Source organism: Hirundo rustica, chromosome 13 (genome assembly GCF_015227805.2).
Source record: "Hirundo rustica isolate bHirRus1 chromosome 13, bHirRus1.pri.v3, whole genome shotgun sequence".
NCBI classification, from domain to species: domain Eukaryota; kingdom Metazoa; phylum Chordata; class Aves; order Passeriformes; family Hirundinidae; genus Hirundo; species Hirundo rustica.
Window position 1 is genome coordinate 2336125 of NC_053462.1, and position 22531 is coordinate 2358655.

Consider the following 22531-nt stretch of genomic DNA (forward strand, 5'->3'; position numbering starts at 1 on the left):
CATTTCCTTGAAAACACGTTTCCAAGTGGAGTTTCCTTTTAGATGTGCTATTGCTGCAAGGATGGGATCGGAGAGCCCAGCCTAAGTGCCAATGGATTCACAGCTGGGGGATAAACATCCAGCTCCCATTAACATGCAAAATACAGCATTTTCTGCCTCAAGTGGAAGTGCACTCCCTGATTTCATCTGGGAAAAAAATGGTAATCAGCAAACCAAGGTTATTATTTAAAATTAGAAAAAAAAAGAAAAAAAAAAAAAGAATTATTTTACTGGAAAGACAACATTTAACAAAAATAAATAGACGTGTCACAGTATTGCAAATTTTCAGTAATAACCAGGAATGCGGCTTCACAACAGCGTGGTAAAAACAGGGAGCGATTAATCTAATTAAGTGCTGCGGGAATCCTTCCTTTATGGCCCTTCCTGCGGAGCCTGGAGCACCTTTTCCATCGTGCTCAGGTGGGGATAACAGGCATCAAGCAGATGGGCGCCAGGAATAACTGCATTACCCTGCAGATGGGTCTGACTGTTCCATGATTCCACTCTAATCCCCAATTACGGGGCTTTGGGAACGCCAGGTAAGGGTCACAGGAACTCTCACACCGAGGGAAGAGCCCTCAGTGCAAGACCAGGAGGGTGGCCAAGGTTAAAGTCGCGTTTCTATCTAAGAAAGCACCTTTGGGGAGCTGCAAGGGAGTGGATGTTGTGTGTGCCAGCTGTGGGGCCTGGCAGGGGGCTCCAGAGGCATTCTGAGGGTCATTACACACAATTAAACTCCATTTGCTGTGTCTGAAGCACTCCACAGTGAGCCGTGAATTCAGCAGGGTTTGAACATCCCACACGTGTAATTTAGCACCTCACACCGGCAATGTGCCATTATTTCTTTTATTTTTGTCCAAATCTTGAAGTCGGGGGTTCTCCCGCCTGAGTGCCCCTCTAAAGTTCCCCAGAATTAAATCTCCCTGCAGCACCTCTGAATCTTCACACCCTTTCCAGGGGAACTGCCCTGAGTGTGGAGTGAATAAACACCTGACATGGGGATGAAATAACCTTGCAGCTGTGTGAGACAGTGACTTCATCTGGCCAGATTCCCCAGGGGGTGGGACAGGAAAGCCCTGGGACATCCTTGGGGACATCCTTGGGGACATCCTTTCACTCCCAGCTCGCTGCCTCCAGGGGAGCCTCTCCAATGTCACCAGGCCAAGGTGGGACAAGTCACAGCTGGTGACACTGTGCAGCCCCTGAAGCAGAAATGTCCCCTCATTGCTACTTCTTCGCTTTAAAATGCTCCTCTTGGAATCACAGAATGGGTTGGAACAGAAATGAAGTGATCCAGAGCCAACCCTGCCATGGCAGGGACACCTTCCACCAACCCAGGCTGCTCCAAGTCCCAGTGGCCTTGGGCACTGCCAGGGATCCAGGGGCACCCTGTGCCAGGGCCTGCCCACCCTCACAGGGAACAATTCCTGATTCCCAATCTCCCATCCATCCCTGCCCTCTGGCAGTGGAAGCCATTCCCTGTGTGCTGTCCCTCCAGCCCTTGTCCCAGTCCCTCTCCAGCTCTCCTGGAGCCCCTCAGGCCCTGGCAGGGGCTCTGAGCTCTGCCTGGAGCTTCTCCTCTCCAGGTGAGCACCCCCAGCTCTCCCAGCCTGGCTCCAGAGGGGCTCCAGCCCCCAGAGCATCCCGTGGCCCCAGGGCTGAGGCAGCTCTGCAGGTGGGGTCTCACCTGAGGGGCACCGGAGCAGAATCCCCCCAAATAAGTCGGAGGGGCAGAGGTGAAGGGGCACTGCCATGCTCCTGGGCCTCCCCTCCCTGAACAGGTGAAGACCGAAGGAAGCTGAGCCAGCAGAGGCCAAGGCAGTCAGAACCTGCCCTCAGAGGATTTGGGCGTTCCTGAACGCTTCCCACCATCCCAGGCTGCTCCAAGCCACATCCAACCTGCAACACCTCGGACGTTACCAAGTTACGGAAGTAACAGAAGAACAACATTTGTGAGGCAAATAAAATGTTACTAATTGCCTCGATTAATAGCCGTGAGCCTGGACAAGATTCCTTACCCACAGCATTAAGGAAGAGCAGGAATTCCCCTCTCGAGTGTTTTCTGTTTCAAATGACTTTGCGCCTCACACTCTCATCAATAAGGTGACAGATCGTTTTCCCTTGAGTAATAAATCTGATAAGCTAATCTGCAATTAATTAAGCACCGCTCCAAACGAATGTTCGCTTCAGCTCCCTCAAACTTATCACAGCTTGAAGCCGTAGTTCTGAGCAGTAGATCCCATCAGGAAGGAGAAGGGGTAAAGCATCCTTTGGGATAACAGTCACAGGTGATGACTGTGGGGCACTCAGCAGATTTCTGGGATGGAACTGGTGTGGAGCACTGACCCCGGTGTTTAAGCAACACCCATCACACAGCTGTCCCTGCAGCCAGGGGGATCTGCAGGGCTCTGAAGCCTCAGGAGCCTTCCAGGGATGCTCCTGCGCCGCTCGAGCAGCTGTGACAGTCCTGCTGCTCTGTCCCCAGCAGGCTGCTAAAGGCAGGCAGCAACAAAATTAGGTTCAAATCACTTTCACTTGGCAATTTGACCTTATTAATCAGCTGGACCGACTTTTGGGGTGGATCTGGACAGCTTGCCTGGAATGGATGTCCGGGTCCTCCCTGAAACAAAGTTTGTCAGCCCTTTGCAGGCTCTGGGGTGATGGTACGGTATTTCAGTGTAAATAAAATTAGCTTGGAAGGGTTTGCAGTCAATCCAACCAGGCTCAAGCACTGCCTGTGGAACTCCTGGAGCCCTGGAAAGGGCTGGTGGAGGTAGAGCAAGGGTTGAGTGCAAATACACAGTGCTCTTACTGACCTTAAAACCTTCTGCCATCTTCCTAGGCATATTTTTCTGCAGTCTTAAGGTCTATCTCAGCTAAGCCTAAAGACTCAAACTATTGCTTCATGTCCTTGCTTGCTGTACTACTGTAACTTTTCCTACTTTCAAGCTCTGCAGCTACAGCTAATTCTAAATTCTTCTGCTCCTGTTCCTGGGGTCTGCTTTCACAGCTTCTGAAAGTCTTCTCACCTTTAGTATTTCCCACAAATCCCCCTCTCGGTACAACCAGAGAAAAACTCTCCTAACTTTGTCACTTATTAATTACCTCGTGTCACATAACTCTACTACAATATGTATTTTTTCATCCAGCCAAACAGCATTATTAGTTTTGCACACAAAGTCACATCAGCAAAATTTAAAGTCTCTCACTACTTGAAGTATTTCTTTTTGCTTCTTTAAGGCAGCTCTCTTGCCTGCTTTAAGCATTGCTATTTTACACCACAGCAATTTTAATGCCATTTTAAACCTGGTCTGTTCTAAGGATTTTCTAAGGACAGCAGTTTTGATTTATTGTTCCGATAAGTCTCGTCTGTTCTAAGGTGCTGATTCAAAGCCTTCATCTATGGCTATATTTGCATCCACTATGCCTGTACGATTTTGAGAACTTTCTGTGATTCCATTTCCTACATCCCTCCAGTTCACAGACTGTGACGGTTCTGGCTTCCTTTTCTCTCTGCTGAGGTCAGGATTTATAGATGGGAAATGCAGGTTTTGAATTCAGACTTGGATGTTTATCATTTCTTCCCTATTTACAGACTCACGAGCCGTGAGCTCTAACTAGCAAGTCAGAAAACGAAGGTAAAATGGAGTGCCTCTGACTCTTTCCAAGGCTGTTTAAGTGCAAATTCCCTGATAACCAGATGACACCCGTATTATTTATACTTTTGACCCATCATTGGCCACCCAAAGCCCACAATGAGGACGTTCTCCACCCAATTACACAAACCCACCCAAACCCACGAAGAAGGAGGACCCGGACAACGCCCCAACTCCTCCACCCTGACTCCCACGCATCACAACCTAACAAATCTGCCTCTCCAGAACTCGGCGTGCCAGCGAAGGCCAGCAGCAGCGCGATTACCTGTTGATGCCCTCCTTGGTGTAGAAGATGGAGTAGGTGAGGTTGTCTCCGTGCGGGTCCGAGGCCGGCGGCCGCCACGTGAGCCGGATGAAGCGAGTGGACACGAGCGTGGCCACGACGTCGCGCGGGGCGGAGGGCAGGGGTCCCGCTGTGGCTGGTGCTAGATGGTCATTAGTGGCACTGGTCAGTGAAGTGGGAGGTAATGTTGGGATGGCAACATCTTGGCATGTGCAAACATTGGGGAATATGAAGGGCAAACATCACCACGTTTTTTTAAAAAAAAAAAAAAAAAAAAAAAAAGAAAAGAGAACAGAAAAAAAAACAAAACGTAAAAGAAATAAACAAAACCACGATGGGAAACAGAAGAAAATGAACACACAAAAAAGGCCATTAAACTGAAGGCTGACATGCAGGCAGAGGTAACTACTGACCACTAATGGGGAGTACAGGACACGGCACTGTCAGGCAAGCAGACCAAATCTCCACTGTAATGGAAGTGGCAGGGGAGGGAAGGGTGGAACTGGGGGTAAGAGAGACCTCAGGAGAGGACACCAGCAGCAAACCACAGTGTCACTGCTTTGTGACCGCAGGGGACAGTGAAACCCCAACCTCTGTGAATTGCAGCTCGTTAACATGCACGATTCAATTAATGATTCTCAGTTATTACAGAACCACAGATGAATAAACAGAATTCCTCCCAGTGCAAACTCATCCAGCCAAAGCCTGCAGTCGTTTCACACCAAGCTGCTTCCTGACCTGCCTGGGCTCTGCTGCTGCCCATGGCACGGGAATTGCAGCCTTGTTCCCACTGCTCTCCTGCCATCAGCGCTCTCCCTCTGTCCCACAGCACCCACTGCATCATTTCACAGCGCCTCCAACAAGCATCAACTGCTGCTCTGGGTCACACCCACACTCTCCAAACTTTTAGCCTCGGTCGTGTCTTCCTACGTCGCTACTCCAAGGCAGGATCAATCCAGGGATTACTGCATTCAAAGGTTGGTGATTTAACAGCACAAGCTGAACCATAGGAAGAGCCACTCTCCAAATCCTATTAAAGCAATCCAGCCAGTAAATGTAACAGTGAGATTCCGAGCAGCTGGACCCCAATTACCAGCGAGTATTCCGAGCAGCACAATCAGTAACAAACCCCCAAAGCTCAGGGTACACGGAATTTTTCTGGATTCTTAACTATTTACCAAGCTCAAACCACCTGATGACATTTTCCACATGGGAATCCATGCTGCCAAATTCATTTGTTTTTTCATTAATTATGGAAACTAACTAAAATTGCTCTGCTTTTCCCCAGAAAGAAGTTCAGGACTAGAAGAGCTGTTGTTGAGTTGCAGCATCTCCACCAGAACCTGTGGATTTGTGCTCTGATACGCAACGAGAAAACATCCCGAAAAAACCTGACTAAAGGAGAAAATGTGTGAATGACCAAACCTTCAGGGAAAAACACTGAGGAGTCTTCCACCAGCAACAACCTGATCTGAAATGGTCAAAGCCCCTTGTCAAGCCAAGCATCAGCTTGGGAGGCCCTCCATGGGCAGAACTCTCATTTTTCCTGCTCTGTTTCTTGGGCAGGTCCTGACAGAGCCATGGGGTTTTTATCAGATTTGTACAACGTCTCACCAGTCCGTGGGCAGAACTGGGAGACAGATTCCCAGAGCCAGGAACATTTTGGTATTCCAAATACAGACCACAGAGAGACACATACTCCAGGGTATCTCCTTAATTATCTCTTCCACACTCGAACAGCTAAAGATCCCAATTAAGTGCTCTCCAGCAGCCCCTCCTGATCAATACATGACACCATTAATTTCACATTCATTGCAAAATCTATTTTTATCTAACCCCCCCGTTTTTATGTCCCATAATTGGATTTCTTGCAGGAATGCACCACTTTTAGCTCTTCTGGTCTCAGCCAGGGCCCCACTCCCCCAGGGGTTCCCTTGCTGTCACAGATCACTCAGGAGAGCCCTGAACGGGGCCAGGGGATCTCCCCAAACCACCTCCCTGCTCCTGAATAACGTTCCAGCGCTGAGCCAGTGTCACTCCAGGCTTTCCCTGCGTTCAAATCCCAGCCCTTGGCAGCAGCTCCCTTGAACTGGAGACCTTCTCACTGCACCTGACCAGCTCCTTCCTCAGTGCTCCCACAAGAGCTGCAGGACTCTCCCTGGTGCCCACTGTGCTGCTTCATTTCCAGTTCACCTCAAATTCCAAACACTCACGCTTGAGCTGTTCTTACCTGTCTTGGCAATATTGTCAGGTGATCTGCTTCAAATGGTTTCCATGCAAAATCCACCCCTTACCCATGGTTAAAATTCATTCCGTTGAGTTCAAGTGGAATATTTTGAAAATTCATCTGCTTAATCTAAACCCCATCCCCACACAGTCACGTGTTTTTCTTCCCACACCATGAAATGGATCCATCTTTTCTCAAGTGATGTGCACACAGAGCTCATGGGGCTGGGAGAGCTGCCAGGAATTCCCAGAGAACAGACACCCAGTTCTATCCTTGTGCAAAGCTCAGACCAGCAATGTTCCTTCCCACAGAAAACAGAATCCGAATGACACCTGAAAAACCAGCTGTGACCCAGAGAGAGCAGCAAGGACCTGGAACCCCCCAGGTGAGGGGAGCAGGGCCAGGCCCAGAACTCCCCACAAGCTGGGGGATGGAGCCCAAAAATTAAGGGATTTCCTCCAAATGCTCCAAGTGTTGTTACAGAGGCTCCATCCCCAGCTGGGTGAGCAGAGCTCGGCAGTCAGAGCTGTGTTAATGAGCAATTACACCCAAATTAGCTCTAACATCAGTCAGGGAATGGCTTTGTCACTTCCAGCTTTCAGCACTAGAAAGCAGCAACTCAAGTCTCTTCTTTCTAACATCTCCTTCGCCACTTCTGAAACCCCAGCTCTGGACTGCTCTCTGCAGTTATTCCTGCACAGCTTCCCATCAATCTCATTTTTTAAAAGCACATTCAGCTTGTGCTTTGCACCATGATTCCTGTCCTACTGTGGAATAACTGGGACCAGAGGGATGCTGGAACTCCTAAACAGCTCCAGGCAGCAGAGTTCCACTCCTGCAGCCCAGGCAGCAATTCCCAGCAACATGAGAAGCAGAAATTTTGAACTTTGCCCTAGAAATTATCTTCCCCATTGAAATGGTTTCCCCCACGTCCTCCAGCATTCCAAGACAAAGGAATCTTGTGTTTGTGCTGCTCAGGTGTGACACCAACAGTGCCAGCCAAGGCAGGCCCAGAGGAATCCCAGGGATCCAGGGTGAGAGGACATTCCAGCTGCTGATCCTCATGCCCCTTCTATCAAGCTGCTCCTTCTGAGCAGACATCAAATACTGCAACTATTTTATCCAAACACTTGGCAGGGTGTGCAAATACCCACAAGGATTCGGACTCGAATCAACCAGTATCAAGGTTTTGACTGCCCCAGCACTGGCTGGTGACGTCCAGGAGGTGAAGGTGTCCATGGGGTGGGTGCACTGCTGTGACCCCAGCTCTTCATCTTGTAGGAAAACCCTGGGATAACAAAGAGATGGAGAAAGCTGCTCCAGAGCCACCACCCAGGGGAGCCAGGAGAACTTTTCCAAACAACTCAGCCACACCTGAAAAGCACTCACTGAAAGGTTGTTATGAAATCATCGGAAATACTTTCCACATTTCCCTTTCCCTGCCTTCCTCCTGTTTGGCAACAACATTCCAGCGATCCCCCTGGCTCCAACACAAAGGGTGGCGGAACAGGAATGTTATCTGCTCCAGCCTTATCTGAACACTCCAGTCCCTGGTACCCTCCGGCACTGCCACCACCTGCCTCTGAAGGGCTGTGGAAATGCAGGGATTCGGATCCAGAAGCACCTGGAGAACTGGTTAAAAGTCGTTTTTAGGCTGTTTTGGCCAGTGTTTGCAAGTGCTGGTTACAGCACCTGCCCGAGGACAGTGCTGGGGTTCTGGAAGCAGAGGAGGCACTGGAGAGTGATCCAGGTGTTCCTGGAGCATCCGATGGAGCTCTGGAGCAGCTCTCACCCCAAACACCAACAGGGACCCCAGAGCATCCCCCAGCCCAGAGACACGGAGACCCAAGAGTCCCTGAGGCAAGGAGCAGGAATGGGTGGGGAAGGCCAATGGCACCAAGGAACCCGGGGAGGGGGAGATGGATCCAGCCCCTGGAGAAGCAGAAGGACCTGCCCAGGGGATCATTCACAGGGACAGGAGGAACAGGGCACCAGCTAAAACACAGAGGAGGAGAAGAGAAAATCCTCCTGGGAAGGACCTCAGGGTGGATTTTAGAGATTTGAAATACCTTTGAAATGTGATTTCAGCAACTGAAGACCTATACAACTAAAAACAGCAAATCACTGTTCTGCTGACAAACCTGCTGGGAAAAAAAAATTACCTAGGACATTCAGATCCCAACACCTCTAATATTTTAACTGTATTCCCTAAGGAAAAAAATACCTCAGAGGCATGAAAATGTTTAATTTTGATGTGGGGTATTCATATAAAACTGTATACTCAGTAAACAATATTTTTCCATTTAAGTGATTCCAGAGAGGTAATAAAGGTTTGCAAACTTTTTCTTTTACCAAATGCACCGTTCTAAATTTGAACTTTGGTTCGTGGTGTCCCAATGGAAGGATTCAACTTGGATCAGGATTAAGCAGCTGTGATGCTGCAGACTCAAATCCCACCGATCTCATTATGCACATCGTATTTAAAAACAACAGCAGCATTTGGCTGTAGTGCAGCAATAAGCATGAAATAACAAAATCACTAAGTTCACACTGCACACCATCCTTCAAAGTTTTGCTTTCTCTCCTATTTTTTGCCCATGTTTTTACCTGTATCCAACTGCTGTCCTTGTTCAAATGTTTAAAATGTAAATTTCCAACAGGAGGGATCACCTTGTTAATCACAGCTGTCCCCTGAGTGGTACCACACTCAAAGAAAGCCAAGTTACCTGGCCCAAATAATTCCTCTCAGCACAAACAGTCACAGTGCTGAAGGTGGTCTCACCACATCAGCTGTAATAATGGAATTAACTCCTTCCCTGGGAAAAACTCATTTAAAGAAATCTCTGGGACTCCTGTTCCTCCACAAATTGGTGCTTTCATGCAGAGCTGGAACAGAGACGGAACAGAACCAGAAAGAAGAGGATGGAAAGTAATTTCTGCTTTATAGAATGAAAATAAATATCCTGAATCCGAACCCTGAATCTCCTGGAGTTCCAACGATAGCCACCATCACCCCAGTTCCCCTGGGGTAAGACACAGGCATAAAACCCCCTCTTGGCATAAAACCCCCTCCAAATTTAGGATTTCGTAGACTTAATTACCCTTCATGAGTTAATTTAAACTGCAGGACTTCGTGTGTGATGTTGGAAATGTGTCAGAAAGATAAATACAACAGCATTGGGACCAACACCAGGAGAGGAGCACAGCTGGACACAGAGCCACTGACCAGAGCATCCCTGTGGGAAATGAAACCTGCAGGAACCACAGAGCCACTGACCAGAGCATCCCTTTGGGAAATGAAACCTGCAGCAACCACAGAGCCACTGACCAGAGCATCCCTTTGGGAAATGAAACCTGCAGGAACCACAGAGCCACTGACCAGAGCATCCCTTTGGGAATTACACCGCAGGAACCACAGTCACTGACCAGAGCATCCCTTTGGGAATTACACTGCAGGAACCACAGTCACTGACCAGAGCATCCCTGTGGGAAATGAAACCTGCAGCAACCACAGAGCCACTGACCAGAGCATCCCTTTGGGAATTACACTGCAGGAACCACAGAGCCACTGACCAGAGCATCCCTTTGGGAAATGAAACCTGCAGCAACCACAGTCACTGACCAGAGCATCCCTTTGGGAATTACACTGCAGCAACCACAGTCACTGACCAGAGCATCCCTTTGGGAATTACACTGCAGGAACCACAGAGCCACTGACCAGAGCATCCCTTTGGGAATTACACTGCAGGAACCACAGTCACTGACCAGAGCATCCCTTTGGGAATTACACTGCAGGAACCACAGTCACTGACCAGAGCATCCCTTTGGGAATTACACTGCAGCAACCACAGTCACTGACCAGAGCATCCCTTTGGGAATTACACTGCAGCAACCACAGTCACTGACCAGAGCATCCCTTTGGGAATTACACTGCAGGAACCACAGTCACTGACCAGAGCATCCCTTTGGGAATTACACTGCAGGAACCACAGAGCCACTGACCAGAGCATCCCTTTGGGAAATGAAACCTGCAGGAACCACAGAGCCACTGACCAGAGCATCCCTTTGGGAAATGAAACCTGCAGGAACCACAGTCACTGACCAGAGCATCCCTTTGGGAATTACACTGCAGGAACCACAGAGCCACTGACCAGAGCATCCCTTTGGGAAATGAAACCTGTAGGAACCACAGTCACTGACCAGAGCATCCCTTTGGGAATTACACTGCAGGAACCACAGAGCCACTGACCAGAGCATCCCTTTGGGAAATGAAACCTGTAGGAACCACAGTCACTGACCAGAGCATCCCTTTGGGAATTACACTGCAGGAACCACAGTCACTGACCAGAGCATCCCTTTGGGAATTACACTGCAGGAACCACAGAGCCACTGACCAGAGCATCCCTTTGGGAATTACACTGCAGGAACCACAGAGCCACTGACCAGAGCATCCCTGTGGGAAATGAAACCTGCAGGAACCACAGTCACTGACCAGAGCATCCCTTTGGGAAATGAAACCTGCAGCAACCACAGAGCCACTGACCAGAGCATCCCTTCGGGAATTTCACTGCAGGAACCACAGAGCCACTGACCAGAGCATCCCTTTGGGAATTACACTGCAGGAACCACAGAGCCACTGACCAGAGCATCCCTTTGGGAATTACACTGCAGGAACCACAGAGCCACTGACCAGAGCATCCCTTTGGGAATTACACTGCAGGAACCACAGTCACTGACCAGAGCATCCCTTTGGGAAATTATACTGCAGGAACCACAGAGACACTGACCAGAGCATCCCTTTGGGAATTACACTGCAGGAACCACAGAGACACTGACCAGAGCATCCCTTTGGGAATTACACTGCAGGAACCACAGTCACTGACCAGAGCATCCCTTTGGGAAATGAAACCTGCAGGAACCACAGTCACTGACCAGAGCATCCCTTTGGGAATTACACTGCAGGAACCACAGTCACTGACCAGAGCATCCCTTTGGGAATTACACTGCAGGAACCACAGAGCCACTGACCAGAGCATCCCTTTGGGAAATGAAACCTGCAGGAACCACAGAGCCACTGACCAGAGCATCCCTGTGGGAAATGAAACCTGCAGGAACCACAGAGCCACTGACCAGAGCATCCCTTTGGGAAATGAAACCTGCAGGAACCACAGTCACTGACCAGAACATCCCTTTGGGAATTACACTGCAGGAACTACATGGAGCACAGGGATCCAGGAGCTGACCCCTCACAAGCATTTCCCTGGATCATCTCACTCAAGGGAGAGATTTCAGAACAAGAACATGACTCAACACTTGGAATAAATTTCGCTCCTCACACACTTAAGAACCCAAACTCAACCCCCACCCTATGAACAAACTCTCCCCCATCAACAGCCCTAATTTTCCTCATAAATGAGCCAGAGATGCTTCCTTATTTACTCCTCTGTGCTGACACGTTTAGCCTGGAGCGGGCAAAATGCCTTATTTTTAATTTTTAATTGCCTTAGATTAATTTACATCACCACTGGGAGCGAGAGCTGTTATTTACTCTTCACTCAATGTACAGTGCTGCAAAGAACTCCCCCAAAATCCAGAACAAGCAAGTGTTTAACTGCCACTCGGTGCTTCTGGGTTTGGGCATTTATTTGGTTCTGTTCTGCACTGTGAACGGATGCTGCTGGGTGCTCGGTGAAGTGGGATATATAAATGTGGTGATAAACACATTCTGACTGGGAGCCTGTGTTTTAAGGGAAGTCATAAAACCCCTCCTGATAACGAGCCCTCCTCCCATTCCCGTTTCACCATGAAACGCTTTGGTGTAGAGGAAACAATTTGATTTTTTTCCTGTCTCATAAAACAACTCTCAAAAAGGCGTGATGGCCCTGCTGACGCATTCCAGGGAAACGGAGCAGGAACCCCCTGGATCCAATCACATCCCAGTGCTCCAGGGGAGGATGCAAAGGAAAAAAGCCCTGCAGGGATTTCGGTCACGAGAATCAAGTTATTAAAAAAAGGGAAATAAACCAAACACACCTCACCTGTCCCCAAGGAGTTTAAAACTGCTTTGAAATACGTTTTGTCATTGGAAAGAAATTCAAACCATAACACATATTGCAAAATGATGGACATGACCTTCAAATTCAGTAGGGACTAATCAAGTTTTTAAAAAATTAAATATTTTTTAACAACTATTCCTTGAGAAAAGGAATAAAAAGCCGGAAACAAAACCCAGATATAGAACCTGAGACAGGAAAACTGCCTGCAAGTGCCTGCAAAGAACCCTGGCCAGGGTGTCACTGTAAATATTCATCAGCTGAACTCCTCTGAAGAATTTTAAAAAGTCTCCTGCGAGCAGCAGAGCCTGCAAGAGCGTTCTGCAATCTGACTTTAACGATAACAGCAGAGCTGTGACTTTATTCCCAAATCACAGGGCCTTTGCGGAGCAGTGATGGACAAAGCCCCGTGCCCTGTGCAAAGGACTCTGCACAGCCACATCCCACGAGCTGAAGAAGCTGCTGCAGGCCCTGCCTGGAACTCCTCCTGCCCTTGTGCAGCTCCCTCCCCACCTCTCCCTCGTGGTTCCTGCAGGGATGCTCAGCAGGGAAGGGGTCAGCAGTGCTGGGAGCTCGGGGAATGCTGCAATAATCCCCAAGAATCCTGCCGGCAGGGCCACAACATCCCTGGCAGTGCCCCAGGCCAGGCTGGACGGGCAGGAGGTGTCCCAGCCATGGCAGGGGTGGCACTGGGTGGGCTTTGGGGTCCCTGCAGCCCAAAGCACCCTGGGACTGAGCACGCCTCCACTGTTTCAGGATGTGTGTTCAAAGGAACAGCAGGGTAACAGCCTGCACTGAAACAAAGGAACATTGCACACAAATCCTGCCGCTGCTCCCAGATCACTGCTAACCCCCGACTTCAAGGTGCAATATTCCCCTGGAGTGCCTGTGGATAGGACATCCATCCTCTGTCCCTGCCTGGGACACTGCAGGGGCACCAGGGCTGGAGCTCGGTGTTACCCGACCTGGCTGCTTTTCTCCAAAAAACACCTTGGAAGTGGGACATCTCTTCCTTCTGTTTGGGAGCTGCTGACACTTGGAACAACTCGGCAGCACCGACTCTGCCAAACCAGAGCTGCAGCAGATGAGGCTGAACAAGCTGCTCGTCGTCAAAATTGTCCTTATTTCTCCAATTAAAAAAAAAAAAACTTATTTAAATTAATTATTAAGGGCTTGTTTAACTACTTGTTTCTTACATGTATCTATCACACTGTTTTCTTCACATTTAGGTTTGTATCTCCACAATTAATATTTTTTAAGAGAGAGAAAGTCCCCTCAAACCCCCCTTTCCTCTTTTAGCCTATAACCACCTACAGAGTAGCACTATCAGAGGTGATACTGGACATTTTGTTCATTTTCACTGCATTTCTCTGCTAAAAGCCACATGTACCTGCTCCTTGCTGCCCACCTCACACCCAGCCATTTTTATAGAACTAGAGGAGTATCAAAATATTTGGGAAACTTATAAACTCTCAATTAAGACTTTTTTCTTATCTATTTTTAAACCTGTAATGTTCATTTGCTTCCTCATATTTCTAATTCTAACAGAAAAAGCGAACCTTGTGAGTATTTTTAAAATGCAGCCACTTTTCCCAGCACAGAGGCTTGGGAATTTGAATTTGGTGTACATTTCCCACACACAAGAGTTGAAGGTCATTCCCCAGAAGTACACGACGGGGTTTATAACAAGAGATGCAACATTTAAATGTGGATCTGCTGTGGTCACTGACCGCTGTTAAAAATGCTCCAAGCCCAAGTTTTTAAAGCAGTTTGTAAGTGTAAATTGGTGCTGAAGAAGGGCCAAGGTGGAATGTCCATCCCCAGTCAGCTGTGAGCAGGATCCAGGCACGACTTTCCTCCCTCTTTCTTTTCCTTCAACACTTCCAGTGCTGATGTGTCAGGAAGACCACACAGAATCCACCTGTCCTTTAAAGGCTCTGGACCCACCATCATGAGGAGAGGAGAGATGATAGGAGAGGGGAAACAACCAGGAAAACAAGAAACCCCCACTCCAGGCTGTTCTATCCCAGTGAGAACAGCGACATTTTACAGCTGGTTTCAACACTGGACACACAGCAATAAAAATTACATTTCTTTGTTAAATTTATGGCATTTCCTTGGAGAATAAACCCCATGAACCCGTGCAGGTGATGCTGTCAGTAAGTACCAGGAGCTTCTCCCAGCTCCAGATCTTCATCAGCATCGGTCCTGTAACCAACCCAGCGCAAGTGAAAACCAATCCCGTCCCTTCTCACCAAATGGCACTCGGCTGTCTCTGCTATTCTGTATAATTTAGCATCTCTGAAATATAAGCAACCAATTAAGACCAACCCCATGTGTTTGTTCTCCCCACTGGTGCGAGACTGACAAAATCTGATCTTTTCCTTTCCAACACGAGCCTGGGATCAGTTACAAATTGAGGGCGTTTCTGTCAATCGCCACAGCCCTGGATATGAGGAATAAAGGCAGAGGAAATGCCTTTGGTAATCATGACGGATATCAAGCTACAGCTAATCCTGCCCTTCCACTCACGCAGGGCTGGATGGAAAAAGCAAAGCCATTAAAAACAAGAGCCCTCGTGACCCACTGCAGGGGCTGCTCTTGGCCCTGATTATTTGTATTTTCCCCTCTAAGCAGGAGGCAGAGCCAGGCAGAGGAGCCGTCACTCCGCAGCTGGAGCTGGGCTCGTGTCCGGAGCGGCACCGCTTTGTTCCCAGGAAAAAGCACTCCTGACGTGACATCACCCAGCCAAGCTGCCAGGAATGTGTAAAATATGAGGGTGAACAGCACTGGAATGGGTGGATTTCAGTGCTGTAGAGGGAGGTGGATTTGGTGTTACTGATCGGCCTTTCTGGGGGCCAAGAGACTCTCGTGGGACTGAGAAACTCTCTCAGGAATTCAGGATTAGCCAGACGAGATCAAACAGGCTCAGAGCCTTCCATACACATCCCAGCTCACTGCACTTCTGCAGTGGGACAAGAAATATGGAATACTACAGGTGGAGAACAGCAAACTTGAATTAACCTGTGTTGTGTATTTCTCATAAAACACCAAAGCTTTTCGCCCCTGTGGGCCCTTGCTCTGCCTCCACTGAACATTCCTTACGTATCACTCCTTTTCCAACATGACATGGATTTTTTAAAGGACCCTCTAGCCATCAACTCCCCTGGTAAAAACCAAAATTCAAGGTGCCAGTACCCGTGTTTCCAGGCACAGCTGCACGAGCAGCATCCCCACAACCTTTTATTTGTGGGCCCAGGCTGAAGTCACGGCACCCAACCCCGGACAAATTCCATCAGGAGGTTCCCAGTTCTTTGCCAAGCCAACTGTAAATACAGTCATAAAACAAGAAATGAAAACTAATAAGCACAATATAAATGCTGTTCTGCCTCCCTGCGATTCACGGCACGCTGGCAAACATTAATCTATTCCTAATTTAATCTAAATTAGAGCAATTTATTCAAAGCCTGTGCCAGCTTTAAACATGAATAGGCTACTGAGAACTGCTTAGCTCCTGCTTCATCAAGTTAAACGTTCAAGAAGTTTGGGATCCAGGGTGGTTTAATCAGTTCTGCTTCTCAATAAGACTATATATAAGCAGGGCCCATAAAGAGGGAATAAATAAAGATCATTTATTAAACAGGAATTGAGTCGAGAAACGGAACTGACTGAACTCAAACAGCTCCCAGGCCATTTTGAACAGACACGCAGCCACGAGAAACACAAATGCTGCCTTTCCCTGAGGAATAATAGCTAAGTAATGTAAATTAAAATCAAAATTAAACCCAAAAACCCCACTCTTCCAGCACTAAAGAGGAGCGCACACTGCTGTGTTTACAGAAAATTAGCACTGGAGTGTACACAACCGGTACAAAACATTCTCTGAGCCTGGCTTTGGCTGTGACTGTTTGAAGTCAGTTTGTGATTTCAGATGCTGTTTGTGTTCCTGGAGCACAGCTCTCCAAATGAGGCTTCCAAGCTGTTCTGCACCATCCATCTGACGGCGGGCGGATGCCGGAGGGCCGGGATGGAGGCAGGGACTCCGGGAATGCTCCCGGCTCCGTGGAGCCCCAGCAGTGCCAGGAGCTCTGCAGAGCTCACCGTGTGCAGCTCGGAATCGGACATTTGCTGCTTTGAAAGCTTTCTGGGGACAAACTTTGATGCTGTGAGTGGAAACCCCCAGGGACATGTGGAAATAAAACAGACAAAAGCAGGGAGGAAGCTCCCCTGCTGCTCCTGGCCCTGAGGATGCTCATCCCACTGGATTTTCCATTCTCTGCCTTTCAGATTCTCCCTCTCCACCAGACCAGAGGTTCTTCCCCATCTGCCCAGGTCTGCAGCCAGGTGCCCCCAGCACAGACCAGCTCTCCCAGAACCACGGGCTGCTTTGTGCTGAGGGGACTTTGAACACCCAGTTCCACCCCAGCTCCAGCACCATCTCCCTCTCCCCCAAAATCCACACTTCACTCTTGGGAGCGCTTTTTCCTCTTGGCAGAATTCGTGGATTTTTGTCTGCAAGGCTTTGCAGCCTCCCTGCTCCATATTCATCTATTTCTTTCCTGGTGGACGCTGAGACTCCTGAAAGCCACTCCTGGGAACCACAGGGACCTCATCCCATTGTCCACAAGGCAGAAAGAACACGAGAACATTTCTGTCTGAGAGAAGAAACAGGAGACGCTGCAGAGGAACATCCAGAGTCCTCCTTCACTGTTCTTTGAATAAGAACAATATATTTTTATCTTGCTCTGTATTGCTCTTGTATCTGTATTTTATTCACAACACCCTGCAGATTTTTCAAGTACTTCTGCAAGTCTCCAAGAGCTCCACAGAATTCCATGGACTGAGAATGTTTTCATTCACAATATGTGACTAAAACATACTGTAAAGCATCACCTCCGTGAGTGAGAGAGGCAGAGAAGGTACATTTGATATCTGTGAAATCATCGAAAACAGGTCCTGAGGTGACATGAGAGGAGTCTGCCTCTGGGCTTGAACCAGGCAGGGCCCTATTTATGGGATTTTTTACACATGGCAAATACCCAAACGTGTCACTGAGTTTTCCGAAGCAGAGCACAGTTGGCCTGTTAGTGCCAACTTTTGCATTTCTTTCAGTAGGAGCCAAAAATTGTCAACAACTTCTCTTTGCCTCCTACAACAGCATAATGAAGCTTATAGTTATGGAAAACACAGAGTATTTCATCTATCCTGACTGACATTGCCTGCAAAATCCAGCTTTAGCTGGGAACCTTTTCAGTCAGCTCAGGGGAGCTGAAATGGCCTCTGTGTGAGGAATGGGCATCTCCAAGTCACCCTGAAGTGAATTCAAACAGTCCAGCACCATCTGCAGCGCAGAAATGACAGATTTTCAGCACAATCTTAACTGAAATGTGCTGGCTTTGGGAAACTTGGATCAGATTCCTGATGTTCTCCATCTTCCTGGGGCTCAGAGAAGCCCACCCAGCTCCTTTCAGGGCTCCAAGACTGAGCACAGCCCACAGCCAAACCCTGGCAGAGAGGTACCAGCACAAAATGGAATTGGTTATGCAGCAGCGGGCCTGGACAGAATTCAATTGCTTGAAAAATGCACCAATTTAGGGCAATAAATGAGGTCTTTAAAACCCTCTGAATCAGGATCCCCGGAATGCGACTCAGCGAGGAACTGAGATCATGCAGTGGTGTCAGACTTTAATCAAACGTCCTTTGTGATGTCAGACTGCCGTCTACACCTGGCACTTGTGTTTCTGCCAAGGAGATCAGCAGGAAACACATCCCATGGAGCTGCCAGATTTGGCCATTCCTTGCAGAGCACCAATAGCAAGAGAGTCCATCCCCACCCCAGCCCCACAGAACAGCTCTGGGAGCTCACCTGAACCCCCCTTGAGCAGAGTCACCTTCAACCAGGCTGCTGAGGGCCTTGTGCAGGTGTGCCTGGAGTATCTCCCAAGAGCAGAGCTTTCCAGACCTCCCTGGGCAGCCTGCTGGACTGCAGCTCCCTCCCTGTGAAACTGCCCTCTCTGATCACAAATTCCTCTGCTTGCAGCTTTTCCCTGTCACCACCACCCGCCCTGCATCCCCACCCCCGCCTGAGCAGTAACAGGGGGTCCAGGATGAACCAAACTCATCCAGGACATCACAAGCTCCCAATCCCCACACATCCCATCAGCCAGTCTGGATTTCCCAGTTCAGCTTCAGGGATACCCTCAGAGCCAGCACCAAGGGCCTGGCTAAAGGCAAAGCAAACAAAATCCGCTTCTCTCCTCTCAACCACAGCCCTGACCATTTCAGCTCAGAAGGCCACAGGAACAGCTGGGCACTGTTTGCCTTTGGCAAATCCTTGCTGATTTCCCAACCATCCTCTCTCTCACGTACCCATAACATGGTCTCCTGGGGGGTTTGCTCCATAACCGTCCCTGAAAAGGTTCCAGCTCCAGCTGAGCTGCGTCCTTCCTACATCCCTACGCTTCCAGGCAATTTTCTGCCTCTGATTCCAGATTCCTGGGCTTCCACTTTGTGTTGGAGCCCAGCTGGCTCCTTCTTTATCCCTCCTTGTCTCCTGGACACTCAACCCCTGTCCTGTGGAGCAGACCACTCCCGTGCTTTGGTCCTTCAGGATCACACGGTTTGCCTCTTGTCCACGAGCACAGTCTCCTATGGAAACCCACCAGAAATATCCCAACCAAGCCAAAGCCTCCTGTCTGGAAGCTCAAGGCTGGAATTCTCAGCTCCACTCGCCAGCCAGACACAGGCAATGAATTCCAGCCCACTGGAAACTCCACGGAGCTGTCACCCCACTGGAGTACCAGGGCTCAAAGCTCCATCTCCTCCCTGCCCCACAGGAGCCGGTGTCCAGCAGGCACACAGGGCCCTGCTGTCCCTCCTCCCACTGCCCCCCGTGCCAGCGCTCCTGGCTGGCTCCTCACCCTCCCCAGAGCGATGAAACGCTGCAGGCAGCCCTGGAGGGTGAGCCAGCTCCCTGCTTCCCTGCCCCTCCTTCCTGAAGAACCTGCAGCAACGCCTCGGAGATGTGTCCGTGATCCCAAAGCCTCACGGCTCTACAGCTGCACACAGGTTTCTAATTCCTCCTCCTGGCTTCTCGTGCTGGGAATAATTAATCACGTGCAGGATAGCCTTGCTTGGGCAGAGCCCCTTTTTCATGAAAAAACTGAGATTAAAGAAACAAATAGTTCCACTACAAACAATCCTGACACAGATCCTACAGCACCTACACTGAGATCTCACTCCTGTACAATTCACAATGGAGTGAAAACCCTCTATTTTGTGGTATAAAAGCACAAGAGCCCCACAAAGCACCTCCCTTCAGCTGTGAAGGTGACACGGTGCATCTGAAAGGATGCTTTGAAATTGTTCTCCCAGAACACAACATATTTGTTTACAGTCCAGGGCGCTGCTTTCCACAGTGCTCAGGCATCACTCCTGCTTCTCCCGGTGCCGGGTACTCGTCAATGCCTTTCACACAGGGTGACAGGGAACCATCTGCCTCCCTCCTCCTACTTGTTGCCACCTGTTCTTTTCCCAGTCCCCACATGGCAGCATGAGCAGGGCCAGATTCCCTAGATGAGGCTGGGTTACAGCCCCAAGGAACCCCAAATTACCCCGAGGGCCTTGCTGGGCACACACAGAAACGCTGTAACAGCGAGGACAAGGAAGGGCTCTGCCGTAATGAAGTGTGTCTGCTCCTTAATTGGGACACTCAGGAGCAGTGAGGATTGGAAGTAAAGCAAGTTGGGCTTGTGTAAAAAAGGGGGAGGAGAGATTTGAGGTGGTTGAGCAAGGCGTTGCCAAGGCATGATGGAGATTCTGGGCTGGGCAGGACATCAAACCACTCATCTCTCCACCAGGGAGGCAGAGAGAAGCATCGATGCTGAGAAGTCCAAGTGCAGGGCAGCGAGGTCACTGAGGAGCCTCCTTCCTTTAGGGAGCTCCCAAATCCTTCCTGCAAGGCAGAGCAGGCAGCAGAGGCACTGCAGGGACACTCTGACAGGCACCGAGTGTCCAGGGCCAGCGTCTGAAGAACAGCGACACAGCTTCAAATCCCAAAGCACGTGAGAGGTTTTTCAAGTCCCTGACAGAATTCTACACCTGATGTTCAGTACAGGGGATAAAGAGGATTGAACTCAGACCACTGACTCAAATCTTCTTCCCTCTTCTATCCTTCCAACCTTCCCAATAACAAACACTTGTCCTAAAAATCTCTGCTCCCGATACCATGATTCTTTCACCTAGTCCTGAAAAAGCAAGGGTTGTGGATTCTGTACGGCCAATCCCTTTCCAGGTGCAAACTTCTCCGAATTTATTAACAGAATTACCAAAGTTTAGAAGAAAAGCCACTCAAGAAGCCTTTCAACTACATGCTTTAACATTTTCCACAAGTAACTTCCCTATGTACTAAAAGCTACCCAGAACTCACTGAAGCACAGAGAAGCCCAGGCTCAAACGCTGTGTCTGACCAATGACTGTATCATTGGAGGAGAGGAGAGTCCCAGACAGACCTTACACAGGTTTCTGTGTGGCTGTGCAGCAGGTCAGTCACCAAATCCCTGCTCTCTCCAAGGCAGAAATCTGTCCAAACACACACAACCTCCCTTTGTAGCAGAGGAACGTCTTCCCCTCACTGCACTTCCAACTTGCACTGCCTCCCAGGAGCACGAAACACAGATGTGGGACTTCACCTGGATAAGAGAACTCCCGTGGCCTCCCTGAGAAACTCCCCAGGGCTGCCACTTGCTCATTTGCATTTAGTTCCCTCAAGATCAATTTGATGAGCAAAAGGGCTAATGAGAAATGGTTTGTAAATAGCCAGATGTTTGCCAATTCCAGCAGGAAGGAGAAAACAGAACAGCACGGGAAGGGAAGCGCTGCTAACTGGGATCAACTTTGATGAGCACTCAATCAACACCTTTCTCACTGAAGTTACTTTTCAAATTGGCAAAGTTGGCATTTCTCATCAGCATTACAAAATAATTTAAAAAAAAGTTTTCTGAATTAATGATTGGACTGTTCAGAATAGATGAGTTTGAATTGTCATACCAAACCAGCTGCTGCTACAGCATGTGAAACCTCCTCCCTCCTTCCCAGAAGAGTTTCCCTCTCCACTGCTCACAGACTGAGAGAAGGTGTTTTTAACCCCAATATCCATATTTCCTCCACCTCCAATCACCAGTTGTCACATATCACACTCATTCCTCGTGGCCCCGGTCACACCCCCCTGCACTGCACAGTTCCACGTCCCCTCAGATGTGGTCCCTGGGGGTGTCCCACTGCTGGACAACAGCATCTCAGTGGCCCCAGAGCTCCAGGGACACGGCCTCGGGGTGTGTCTCCACACCCACAGACAGACTCCTCCACTGCAGCCCAAATCCTCTGGCAGCATGCAAAAGAGAAAGGACATTATGAGGCAAAGTCCTTCAGGACGAGGTGCCCGAGGGAAGCAGGAAGGAGAAACCACTGGACAAACAGCAGCGAGGGAAAGGAAGAGGAGTGAGACCACAGGAACTCCAATAACAACAGTGAGAGTCGTTTCCAAACCACGGCTGGGAGCTGGGTGCAGGCACAGGCCTGGGCAGGGCTCCCAAAGCCAAGGCCATTCATTATTCAGGCTTTTCAAATGTGGAGAATACGGAATAATGCTTCCTCTGGAAGGGGCTGCAAACCACTCAGGTGATTAATGCACGGAGCAGAAATTAAATTACTTTTAATAACTTTTCTGGCAATCTGATGACAGCAGGGCAGTGCTGGATGCAGACTCCTGACACTGCTCCGAGGCTGGAATCCCACGGCTCGTGGCATTAAAGCTCCCGACTCCAGGAGAGGGCAGCCTGCATTCCCCAAATCATTGTGGGGAGTACCTGTGGCTGCTCAGCCTGCACTGAAACACACCCAGAGCCAGAGAGGAATTCACAGGAAGGAGTGAGTGCACAGCTACCCTACAAAACAATTGGAATATAAATGAGAAATCTCTCTTTGTGGCTCATTCCTGAGTTTACTCTCCTCACACTGGACACCAAACCCAGGGACAGCAGGTTCACACCTGTTCGAGGTGTGAAGTTCCATCAAACCTCCAGCCATGGCTAAGACTGTTTCTCCTAAATCCTCTCCACCCAAAAAAGAAAGAAATGAGAATTTAAAACAATCCCTCTCCAAAAGACAACACAAAGCCTCCCCTTGGTACAGTTTTAGTCATTTCTTGTCTGACTTGTCTCCCCTCATCCTCTGTACTAGTAGTTTTCCTCCTTGGGCTCTTAGGAATTATTTT

General features: G+C 49.1%; 1 protein-coding gene across 7 annotated transcripts in view; it reads right to left on the bottom strand.

Moving 5' to 3' along the window:
• NEO1 (neogenin 1) overlaps nt 1-22531 on the bottom strand; it is a 171170-nt gene that overhangs the window by 38415 nt on the left and 110224 nt on the right. For 4 of the 7 annotated variants that reach the window (XM_040077832.2, XM_040077831.2, XM_040077827.2 and 1 more), the window contains exon 8: nt 3961-4120. In XM_040077832.2, coding sequence (XP_039933766.1) covers nt 3961-4120 — 160 coding nt within the window. Of the gene's footprint in view, nt 1-3960; nt 4181-22531 lie in introns of all 7 variants that reach the window. The other 3 variants (XM_040077825.2, XM_040077824.2, XM_040077828.2) reach the window with 1 other exon arrangement.